The following is a 12,619-nucleotide window of genomic DNA, read 5'->3' as shown; positions in this document are numbered from 1 at the left end:
AATTACATAGCTTTCACATAGTTTTTACAAGGGAAGTCAGAACCCATAGCAAATGACAAAAGAAAAATGACTACTAATTCAAAATGTTCTGTACCACAAATGACTTTGAGAGGATGACTATAGATGTCTGGAAAGTTGAAAGTGTGTGTTGGGATTACGTGGCACTGTTTGGGTACCATGGGGGTGCAGGGATGGCCTCTATGAAAAGAATGCAGAAACTGCCCTATGTTAAATAAGGGCCAATTTCAGCCAGCTCCAACGGGACCTGCTGCTGCACAGAGATGTGCCAATAAGTAATGCTGTTTACACCTCTGTGAGAGTATTATTTAAGAAAGGAAAAAAAAATTCTGCTCAACACCAGCTGGGAGAGAGAGGAGTGAGAAACAGCCTTGCAGACACCAAAGTCAGTGAAGAAGGAGAGGGAGGAGGCGCTCCAGGTGCTGCAGCAGAAATTCCCCTGCAGCCTGTGGTGAGGAGCATGGTGGTTGGATCAGGCTGTCCTCCTGCAGAGCCCATGGTGTACCAGGGCAGAGCAGGTTTCCACACTGCAGCCCACTGAGACAACCACAGTGGAGCAGGTGGGGCTGACCTGAAGGAGGCTGTGGCCTGTGGAGGACCCCACTAGAGCAGACTCTGGGCCGGAGCTGTCTCCCACAGAGAGGAGCCCACACAGGAGCAGGGGGCCTGGGGGGAGCTGCCGCCCACCCGTGGGGGACCCATGCTAGAGCAGTTTGCTCCTGGGGGATGGATGGACCCCGTGGGACGCCGCACAAAGTGTTCACAGTATTTGCCCTCCTTAATATGGGACAAGCACTTCTGAGCATCACTTCTAGCCATCCTGCATCAAGCACCACAAGATTCAGAATTAACAGTCATTTCTGCTTCCAGTACCCTATGAATTTTACCTGCTGATAAGAAAACAACCATGCCAAAAATTTATTTCCTTACTCTTCTCCAGGAGACTAAAGATACATTGCTCTCAGAAAGGATGGTTGTCCCCTAACTGTTAAAAAGATTCAGTCTCCATGAAAATAGTGGCAGATAGTGTTTCCAATACAGGTCCCAGCTGAAGCATGAAAAAGAAGCATTGCCAACGTGGTGGAGGAAAGATCCTTAAGTTCCCTGTGAAAGATCACTACCTCTTTTTCTGGTTATTGCATATGATGATCTTCACTTAAGGACAATATTTGGAGAAAAATTGACTATCTTTAATTTTATGATTCAAGTAGAACATCAAATTTCAGGCTCCTGGGCATTTTAAAGCTAGAATGGATCAAGGAAGCTCTTGATCCCTAAGCATCTCGGCAAGGGAACAAAGCTTCTTACTGGAGCTGCTTTATGCTTCCTGATTATGCTACTACTTTCTAAGCTCTGAAAGAGAAAAATCTTCACACAATTCAACAGCACACTCAAGGTAACAAGAATTAGTGTACCAATCTCTTATGTAAGAATAAGGTTAAATCCAGGTTAAACTGTTTCTGGAGAAACAGAAACCAGTACTGTGGCATTGAAGAAATTCAGATTTCAGTTTCATATTTTAAGTCCCTAACTATAGGAGTTGCTACAAAATTCACTCAGGCAGTGAAAACTTAAGGGTGTGCTTTTCACCAACAAAAGCACATGGTTCTACTCCCAACTTCCAAACAAAACCAGTACACTGGTTAGAGATTTAGAGATTAGAAATTTTCCATTTCTAATTACCTTTTGGTACTACTGTTGTTAAAAAAAAAAACAAAAAACGGTTAGGAACAGAATGCATAAAGCAACTTCCTCCACAAAAATCAATTTGTCAATTTTTGAATTATCGCTCTCAAGACCAAATGTTCAAAACACCCACAACATATGTTTTAACACAATGCCTGATTAGGCCATCATTTGCAGTTTGGTAGTACAACAAACTTTTTTTTAAAAAATACATTCTCTCTAGTAAACTTATGGGGCATCTGCCCACCAGAAACCACACATTTACCTTTAGTTCTACCTCTGGAAACTGATACTGGCCTAATGTGAAATAATAAGCATCTTCAGCTAATCAAGTATGAAGGCAGTTTAAATTACTTAAGATCATATCTTTAATACCATAGTACACACCAGTCTAGAATGCTTACCTGTATGAGTTTCCTTGTTTTTTGGTATATCGCTTTGCTTCTTCCAGTACTGGGTCCAGCTGAAATGAAGGGAAGATACCTGATCCCCCTTTAGCAGGAACTTTCTTCCATTACATCTGACAGAGTCAGACAATTCATGCTTGCTCTCACTGGTCAAGTTTTCATCATTTTTGCAAACAGAGAGTTCTTTCTTCCTCTCATTTTTATCTTTTGGAGTATATGCATGTGAAGACTTCTTACCTACTTTTGTATTTTTACTACGATGAGAATCATGTCTTCTCTGACTCTCTTTTTCCGCTGGGGGTTTATTCCACACGGGCTTCCGGGGATATCTTTTGTTTACGTAATTGTAGCCTTTCTGCTCATCCCCACTACCATTCGGTGCCTCACAGAATGCCTTTCCAACAGATGACTCTGAAGAGTCAGACTGACTCAAATCCAAAGATGGAACATTTTCAAACAGCTCTGCTTTCTGTTTAGAGTTAATTCTTTTTTCTCGCTCATGTATTTGCCTTCCCTTCTCCCTGAAACCTCTTCCAGATGCATGCATCAAGTGTGTTTTCTTTGGCTTTGCTCCTCTGCTATCTGCATTAGGTACATCCCTATCACTCTCTGAAGAGAGAAGGTCATTATATCCTCTAGGAGGTGCTCTTCTTCCATGTACCATTGCAGCATCTGAAGTTCCTGCACTTGCAGCAGTATCAGTAGTACTTTGTCTTACCTTATTTCTAGCACAGGTGCTATCATTTCTTGATCTGTGCCACCTCTGGCTTTGAAAGTAGCGATTTTTTGAACTTTTACTGGTACCAAAATACTGGTGAAAGTCTTGAGAATTCCCATACTGACTTTCAGGATTAAAAACACCACAATGCTTTGTGGAAGAGTTTTCATAATCCGTAGCTCTTTCAGACAGACTAGAAAATGGTAAACTACTTCTACTCTGATTGCTGCTAGATTCTTTCCTATCTTTATTTACCCAGTTTACATCTGTAGATTGTCTTTCTCCTGAAAGGGAATCAGGGGCATCAGGACTGAGATTCAGTGCACCTAAAAACATAAAGACAAAAAATAAACACATCTTAAAAAAAATACCATACAGGCAAAGGCCTAAAAGTTTAATCAATTGCAAGCTAGACATAATTACTAAAAATAAGTTTCTAGAAACTCAAATTGAATGATAAAGCATCTTGACTTCTTTAGACAAAGACTGTGATGGCCTAGAGTTAGGAACAGAAAAAAAGCCTAGGATTAAAAAACAAACAAACAAAACACTTGGAGCAGCAATGCATGTATAAGCACGATACACGTCTCTTTCTGTCATTTCTACAACTGAAGTGATGAGAGAGGAGCATGTTAGAAACCCCATCTAGCTCAATTCTGAAACTTATTCTCAACAAAAAAAAGCCCTGGAGTGAAGAGGTACCAAATGAAAGATGGTTAATACTCAAAGATCAGCTCCATGGTCAAGCATGGTCCATCCCAAAGTGCACGAGGTTGGGCAGAAGTGGCCAAACTCACAAAAAGGAAGCGTACAGGGGATGGAAGCAAGGACAGGTAACCTTGGGAGAAATGCAGAGAAATCATGAGAGCATCCAGGAATGAAGTTTGGAAACCTAAAGTCCAAATGGAATTGAGTTTGGTCAGGAACATCAAAGATGACAAGAAGGGCTTCTGTAAGCACAGAGGTGACTAAAGGAAGACCATGGAAAATGTGGGCCCACTGCTGAACAACAAGAGGAACGTCGTTACACAGAACAGGGAAAAGGCTGAGGTACTGAAAGCTTTCTTTGTCTTGGTCTTTCCTAGAAAGACTGGCTTTCTGGAATCCAGGCTCCTGGGGACCAGGGGAAAAACTGCAGCAAGGAACATGTATCCTTAGGGGAAGGAGATCAGGCCAGGGCATACTTAACTGGACATACATGCTTCTGTGGTCCCTCCTGATGGGATGCACCCACAAGCTCTGAGGGACCTGGTATCACTGTGAGGCCACTCAAAAATCCTTGGTGACTCAGAAGTTCCTGGATACTGGAGGAAAGCAAATGTCCCTCCTACCTCTAAGGAGGAAGGCACAGAGAGCTACAGGGCAGTAAACCTCACCTCAGTTCTGGGGAAGGAACAGCTGATTGTGGAATTTCCAGGCACATGAAGGACAAGAAAATCATGAGGTCACCATGAAGTCACCAAGAGGAAGTCATGCTTGATCAACCTGACAAGCTTCTCTGATGGCCAGATGGATGAGGGGAGAGCAGTGACTACTGTCTACCTGGACTGCAGTAAGGCCTTTGACACTGTCCCCCCAGAAGATCCTTACAGACAAGCTGTTGATGTTTGGGCTAGATGGACAGACAGTGAAGTGGGCTGAAAACTGGGTGAATGGACAGGCCCACAGGGTGGTGACCAGTGTCACAAAGTCTAGTTGGAGGACCGTAACTAGCAGTATACCTCAGGGGCCATTACTGGCTCCAGCTGTTTTTAACATCTTCATTAATGACCTGGATGATGGGGCAGAGCATACCCCCAGCAAGTTTGTAGATGACACAAAACTGGTAGGAGTGGCTGATTCACCAGGGGGTCATGCTGCCATCCAGGGGACATTGACAAGCTGGAGAAATGGGCTGGCAGGAACCTCATGAAGTTCAACAACGGGAAGTTCAAAGTTCTGCACCTGGGGAAGAACCACCCAAGGCCCATTTTGGGGTCATCCACCTAGAAAGAAGCTTTGCAGAAAGGGACCTGGGGGACTAGTGGACACCAATTTGTATGTGAGTCAGCAATGTGCCCTTGTGGCTGAGAAGGCTAACAGTATTCTGGGCTGCAACAGAAATGAAAAATGAAATGAAAATACTGCCAGCAGGTCAACAGAGGTGATCCTTCCTCTCTACGAAGCACTGATGAGGCCACACCTGGAGTACTGCACGCAGTTCTGGGCTCCTCAGTAACAGAGATACACCAGCATACCTGAGTGAGTCCAACAATGGGCCATGAAAATGATGAACAGTCTGGAGCATCTCTCCTCTGAAGGAAGGCTAAGAGAGTTGGGACTGTTCAGCCTAGAGATAAGGAGGTTCAGGAGGGATCTTATCCAAGTATGTAAGTCCCTGAAGGGGAGAGGGGTATAACAGGGATAGAGCCAGGCTCTTTTTAGTGGTGCACAGTGAAAGGACAAGAGGCAACAGGTCCAAAACTGAGACACAAGAGCTTCCTTCCCTCTGAACATTAGCAAACACGCCTTCACTGTGTGGGTGCTTTTTGAAAGCACCTTCCAAATGACATGCAAATTTGAAGAAACAGATGGAAAACCATAAACCAGATATAAAACACCTCAGTAATATTAATAATTAAGACTTTTTTTTAAAAAATCATCCATGAATAGGATTCCTATTCTTACTGCCAGCTTTTACATTGTAAAAAAAATAATCCAGAGAAATGGTAAATTCTACTAACTCAATTGATTACTGTCTGCCAAGACAAGAAACAGCAGAACACATACAAAAATACAATAAACAGTGGCTAACCATGGCTCAGATTTCCTCTGACAGTTAAATGTAAATACATAAATCTCCCAAGAGAAAGGAAACATCTACAGCTAGATTCTAGCCTGTATTTCTATAAAATAATCAAAGAAGGTTCATATTCTCAGCACGTTACATTGAATGAAGAGCCATTAAAGAAGGTGTTTTAATAATAATCCTGAGGCATCCAGCTCAAAATTTAGCAGTCAGTCAGGCAATCACTGGTTATTACATGCTTTGTTTATACACTAGCTCCCAGGAGAAGGCCAAGTTCATTTCAGGGCAGACAGATGTCATCAGTTTCAAACCAAGGCCTGCAGCAAAACCTTTACCAACACCCACAGAGGGAAGGGGGGGCAGTAACACAGGAGAGTGGAAGTTGGAAACACAAATGAAGTCCTTTCATCCATGCTCCTGATCAAAGGGAAGGGGATTGAAAGGGCCAGTTCAATCTAGCCAACCAAGAGATGCTTACAGGACTGGTGCCACAGGCAGGGCTTTGGCTACTTAGACCATGGGACTGGCTTTGAGAAGCCTGGGCTGCTGGGGGCTGATGGGGTCCACCTGTCAGAGCATCTTTGAAGAGCATCTGTGGTGACAGGCTTGCCAAGCTGGTGAAGAGGGCTTTAAACTAAAGTTACTGGGGGAGGGGAACCTCAATCCATCCTGCTCCTCCCAGTTCGATGCTGGTGTCAGCGATAGATGCCCACCCAGAGCCTGGAAAAGGGTCACGGGTCAGCAGGAGAGCACCTGAGGAGCAGCACAAAGGAATTTCGGCCACTCCAGCAAGTAAGCTTCATTCAGGGGCCCAACGTAAATGCCTCTATGATAATGCAGTAGCATGGGGAATAAGAGGAGTTAGAGATGTACACACGTCTGCAGGGCTGTGACCTCACTGAAACTACGGAGGTATGGTGGAACAGCTCCCACAACTGGGGTGTTGGAATGGAAGGATACAGGCTCTTTAGGAAGGACAGGCAGGGGACGTGAGGAAGGGGTGTCACCCTCTGTGTCAATGAGCAGCTGGAGTGCATGGAGCTCTGTTAGGGGATGCACCCAAAATGGTGCAGTTTAGGATCCTGAAGGCAACGAGGAGGGAGCACAGCCAGCTCACCACCCTGGACCTTAGGAGAGCAGACCTTGGCCTCTTCACAGATCTGCTTGGTGCAGTACCATGGGACAACACCCTGGAGGGAAGAGGAGCCCAAGAAAGCTGGTTAACATTCAAGCTAAGGCACATGGGAAATAAGGAGGTAATTGGTGACAGCCAACAAATCTGGTGGCCTTCAGGGACAGGGTTACAGCATTGGTGGATAGGGGAAGAGCAACTGATGAACTGATGTCATGTAGCTGGACTTTTGCAAATATTTGATGCTGTCCCACTCAATATCCCTGTCTGGACTCAGGAAACATGGATTTGACAAAGAGACCACTTGATTGATAAGGAATTGGCTGGATGGTTGAACTCAAAATGTTGTGGTCAACAGCTCAATGTCCAAGTGGAGATCAGTGGCGAGTGGTGTTCCTCAGGGGCCGTACTGGGACCAGTGCTGTTTAACATCTGTCAGTGACATGGACAGAGGGATTGAGTGCACCCTCAGCATGTTTGCTGAAGACACCAAGCTGTGTGGTGTGGTCAACAAGCTTTAAAGGGAAATAATCCACTGGTATGTAACAAATTCAGGTAGCTACCTTTTCAGGTTAGTAAATTTCATGAAGCCTTAGGCCACAGTAATTGCTCCGTACCACCTGAACCTGGTATTCAGTGGTGACTGAGGAACAGCAAGCGGCATCGTGTGGGGGCCTGGGTGGTGCTGATGGGGAAGGGGGGGGGATGTGCTGACTAAGGATGGTGCCAGATGAGAGCCTGCCCTGGGAGATAGCAGAAGCCATCCTGCCCTGCAACAAAGAACCACCAAGCTGAAGGAACATAACATATATGCATTGAGAACTAATTTGACTATAGTAAATATTGTAAAGGCATGTAAGACTGTACAGGAGACAAAGACTGTACACGTATAGGAAGCCAGGGAAAGTTTTGAGTGGGGTCCCTCCTTAGAGGAACCCAGCTCAAGCTGATACATGGGTATCATTAAGTTTTCACTGAATTAAATAAGACTTCACTCTATGAGTGAATTTTGGATGCAAGAGGAAACCCACTCTAGTAGGGCAAACAACAGGTTCCCCCTAACACGCTGCAGAGAACAGATGCCATCCAGAGGGACCTAGACAGGCTTGACAGGTGAGCCCAGGTGAACCTCCTGCAATTCAACAAGGTCAAGTGCAAGGGCCGGCACCTGGGCTAGAGCAGTCCCAAACACAAATACAAGCTGGATGGAGAATAGATTGAGAGCAGACCTCAGAAGGACTTGGGGGGTGTTGGTGATGAGGAGCTCAACACGAGCCAGCAATGTGTGCCTGCAGCCCAGAAAGCCAACCGTATCCTGGGCTTCATCAAAAGAAGCGTGGCCAGCAGGACAAGAGAGGTGATTCTCCTTTTCTACTCTGTTCTTGTGAGCCTGCATTCAGCTCTGGGGTCCCCAGCACAAGAAAGACGTGGACCTATCAGAGCAAGTCCAGAGGAGGGCTGCAAAGACGATCAGAGGGCTGGAGCACCTTCACTATAGAGACAGGCTGAAGGCACTGGGGTTGTTCAGCCTGGTGAAGAGATGGCTCCAAGGAGACCTTACAGCAGTCTTCCAGTACTTAAAGGGGGCCTACAGGAAAGCCAGGGAGGGACTCTTTGACAGGGAGTGTAGTTATAGGACAAAGAGTAATGGTTTTAAACTAGAACAGGGCAGATTTTGATTAGATTTTAGGAAGCAATTATTTACTCAGAGGGTGGTGAGGCACTGGAACAGGTTGCACAGAGGACCTGTTGATGCACCACCCCTGGAAGCATTTAAGGCCAGGCTGGACGGGACTTTGACCAACCTGGTATGGTGGAAGGTGTCCCTATCCACATTGGGGAGGGTTAGAACCAGATGATCTTTAAGGTCTCTTCTGACCCAAACCATTTTATGATTCTGTGACTCAAAGCAATTCAAGTTCTGAAAGGTTATTTCTGAAGATAAGTGACAGCATACAGTGTGTACACATCAGTCTATTTGTAGACAACACCAGATATATCCAGATACAAAATAGTCCAATCAGCTGAACACAAAAGCACACACAACAGGGAAGACACACTGCAGATCTTATAGTACCTGTTTTATACTGTACCGGGAAAAAAAAAAAAAAGCAAAAAAAGAATGGTACATTATGGAAATCCAAAGCTTTTTGATAGCTTTGGGAGCATACAACATCTTCCTCACAGAACAACCTCAATCTTTTCTGTCTTCTCTGGGCATTTTATATAACTGTATTCAACTACATCATGCTATAATTTTCACAGACAACGCAGATTTGCAAAAGACTGGATTTCTTTCTCAACAGGAATGATATTGTTTCAAGCTTAAAGAACCAAGCAGTGGGACCCATTTTCATGCAAAACAAACCGCCTGTCCGAAACTTACTATTTATTCCAACTGTGACAGCTCATCTATTAAAAGATATGTTCCCTTCCCACAACTCCTTCCAGAAATTAGAGAAAGAATGACACACAAAAGCACCACTATCATGGAATCACTGAATGGCTGAGGTTGGAAAGGAACTCTTCAGATCATCCATAGCCCAAACACCCTGCTCGAGCTGTGCCCAGTCAGGTTTGAAACACCTCTATGGACAGACTCCACAACCTCTCTGCAACCTGTTCTAGACCACCCTCACAATGAAGACTTCTTGTGTTCAGACAGTACATGAACTTTGACATTTACCCTTCACTCAATACCACTGAGAAGAGCCTGGATCCATAATTACTTACTTACACTCTCCAGATCCTTCTCTTTTCCAGGCCACACAGTCCCAGCTCTCTCAGTCTCTCCCCTTAATGAGTGATGCTCCCATGCCTTAATCATATTCGTAGCCCTTTGCTGGACTTTATCCACTAAGGGAAATCTTCCTCGTAGTGGGGAGCCCAGAACTGGACACAATACTACAGTTGCAGCCTCACCAATGCTGACTACAGCCTCCCTTGACCATTTGGCAACATTCTTCTAAATGCAGTCTGGGTTACTGGCGACCTTCTTTGCAACAGAGGTTCATTTCTGGCTCATGGTCACATTGTAACAACTTGTAACATGAAGGACAACATGAAGGACCCCAAGGTCCCTCTCTGCAGAGCTGCCTGACAGCCTGTTGGCGCTCAAAGTGTATTAGCTCATATTGCTATGCTCTTCTCTCTTTACGTGACTGTCCAAATTCAACGCACCTACATTTAGAACAAAATATTAAGTTTCGGCTGGCCCCCAAAAAATCTGTAATGTTTATTAAATACAAATAGAAACTTTCATTTGGGATGTCTCTTCCAGGTGCACAAGGCTGGAAACTGGAAAGGTATACCAGCATGCCAAATCACTCCACAACTGTCTTGTTCATTATATTCTTCCCCTGGATCTCAATAACCATTCACAATTATCAAAATATCCTGTTCAGGTTGCACACGTGCCATGACCTAAACCAGCCAGTCTTTGACCTCAACTGCTTCCCCTGGTATAACCTGAGACCAGAAAAAATTTTCCCATTTAATCTCTCAAAGTCAGGCTGTCCATAAAGTTCTGCACTGGGTTCACATGGCAAGGTTTTGGTAGCGGGGGGCTGTAGCGGTGGCTTCTGTGAGAACAATCCAGAAGCAACCCCACGTTAGATAATGGACCTGGTGCCTGCCAGAGCCGTGCCAATAAGTGATGTTGTTTGCGCCTCCATGAAAGTATATTTAAAACAGTGGAAAAAAAAAAAAAAACCTGCTGCAGAACAGCAGCTGGGAGAGTGAGGAGTGAGAAACAGCCTTGCAGACACCAAGGTCAGTGAAGAAGGAGGGGGAGAGGTGCTCCAGGTGCCGGAGCAGAATTCCTCTGCAGCCTGTGGTGAGGAGCGTGGTGGAGCAGGCTGTCCCCCTGCAGCCCATGGGTCCCACATGGAGCAAATCTCCACGCTGTAGCCCACGGAGGAGACCATGGTGGAGAAGGCAGACCTGCACTGGAGGAGGCTGCAGCCCGTGGAGAGCCCCCGCAGGAGCAGGGGTCTGGGAGGAGCTGCCCCCACCCGTGGGGGACCCGTGCTGGAGCAGTTTGCTCCTGGGGGATGGACCCCATGGGACAGAGCCACATTTGGAGCAGTTCTTGAAGAGCTGCAGCCTGTGGGAAGCCCACACCAGATCAGTTTGGGAAGGACGGCATCCCGTGGGAGGGACCCCACGTGGAGCAGGGGCAGAGAGGGACTGTGAGGGAGCAGCCGAGATGAAGTGCTGTAGACTGACCACAGCCCCCATTCCCCTGCTCTACTCAGGGGGAGGAGGTGGAAGAGGGTAGATGGGGGAAGGCATTTTTGGTTTATTTCTTTTGTTTCTCACTTCTCTGGCTTGTTAGTTACAGGCATTAAATCATACTATCTCCCTACTCTGAGTCTGTTTTGCCCGTCACAGTAATTGCCATCTCCCCATCCTTATCTCAACCCTTGAGGCCTTTTCATTTTATTTTCTCTCCCTTTCCCTTTGAGGAGGGGGAGTGAAACAACACCTGAGATGGAGCTCAGCTGCCCACCCGAGTAAAACCACCACAATTTCCTAGACAAAAGCTATTTCACATCTTAATATCACAGAAACACAAATCCAGAATTAGCTAAGAGATGAGTCTCAATGACACAATACGTATTACCATGGCAAGGAACAAACTCCAGAACTTGATGCCATGTGACAATACCTGGGTTAGCTTCTGTATTTTAAACCAAATGCAGAAGCAGTGAACAGCCCAGGCTAATTTACCATTTTTAGTAACACAGTTTAGCTCAATACAATTATATAAGGCTTTATTCCAATGCATATGCACTGCAGAAAAGGTTTCAGCACCTGAGCTGACTCACAACCTGACAGCACAGAGATGAACAGACAAGCTGCCTGCAGTAGCTCCTCTTTACTAGTCCGAAACTATCAGACTGCTCTGAACGTGTCACAGGCCCACATCAAGGCTGTGGACCTATTTCCATGCCATCAAAAACGAACTCAAATGACTTTTCCCTCTTCGCTCACTGCCTGGGTGCTGAGAACAGAGAAGAAGAGGTTGAAGGTAGTATTAGCGGTATAGGCTAATGATATCCTTAGTCTGAATTAACTCCAGAATCATATTTTAACAGAGATTCATATTACAACATTTTACAAGATTTGTATTTTCTTCTTTACCCCCAGCCATGAATGCCAGGACAGTCCACCTGGCAGAGATTTAACAACCTTATTGACAATGAATGTAGTTAGCTGTCAAGTGAGCCCAAAGTAATGTGAGTACCTGAAAAGTCTACCCAGACTGAAAGAAAAGGAAATGATGAAAGCACTACATATCATGAATGGCTGCGGGCAGGTGTTATTTCTAGTTACACGCCCAGGACACAATTCAGCAGGAGTCCTGCAGCTAAGTGCCCACGACAGCATCGGGCAAGTCATTAAAGGTGAGGCTGGGATGTGCCTGGAGAGGCTGCTCCCTCCTCCTCCTCAGCAATCACACCCAGTGAACTTAGTTTGATCCTGCACCTTAAAAAACATCATTGGGGGGGGGGGGGAATAAAAAAAAAATGAACTTTTTTTCTGATTGTGGTGCTCAGTCCCGTTGCAGGCTCAGCACCCAAGCTCCTCTCGGCACGTGGGAGGTCGGTGGGACGCTGGAGGGGGGTGGGCGAGCACTCGCTAGCAGCCCCCTGCACAACCCCACACAAAACGCCTTAAATAAGGCTTTTAACCCTACGAGCTCCCGTGCGACCGGGGCAGGCCACCGGGGGGCAGGGGGAGATGCGGGCAGGCGAAGATGGCGGTGGTCAGAGCAGCACCAAGTTTCCCAGGGACCAGACACCTCCGTGACTTTATTATTATTAATTATTATTTTTATTATTTTGGTCCCTGTTGTCCCATCACGC

At 45.7% G+C, this 12,619-nt stretch overlaps 1 protein-coding gene across 4 annotated transcripts in view; it reads right to left on the bottom strand.

Annotated features, from left to right (window-relative positions):
- Nucleotides 1-12,619, bottom strand: part of NFX1 (nuclear transcription factor, X-box binding 1) — a 57,645-nt gene that overhangs the window by 44,688 nt on the left and 338 nt on the right. For all 4 annotated transcript variants that reach the window (XR_005263847.2, XM_038175555.2, XM_038175556.2 and 1 more), the window contains exon 2: nt 2,109-3,155. Coding sequence is in view for 3 of the 4 variants with exons in the window: in XM_038175555.2 (XP_038031483.1) it covers nt 2,109-3,155 (1,047 nt within the window). In the remaining variant the exon portion in view is untranslated. The remainder of the gene's footprint in view (nt 1-2,108; nt 3,156-12,619) is intronic.

This window comes from Anas platyrhynchos, chromosome 2 (genome assembly GCF_047663525.1).
Source record: "Anas platyrhynchos isolate ZD024472 breed Pekin duck chromosome 2, IASCAAS_PekinDuck_T2T, whole genome shotgun sequence".
Taxonomy (NCBI): domain Eukaryota; kingdom Metazoa; phylum Chordata; class Aves; order Anseriformes; family Anatidae; genus Anas; species Anas platyrhynchos.
The sequence above is the reverse complement of the archived record's forward strand: the minus strand, read 5'-3'. Positions and strand labels throughout refer to the sequence as shown.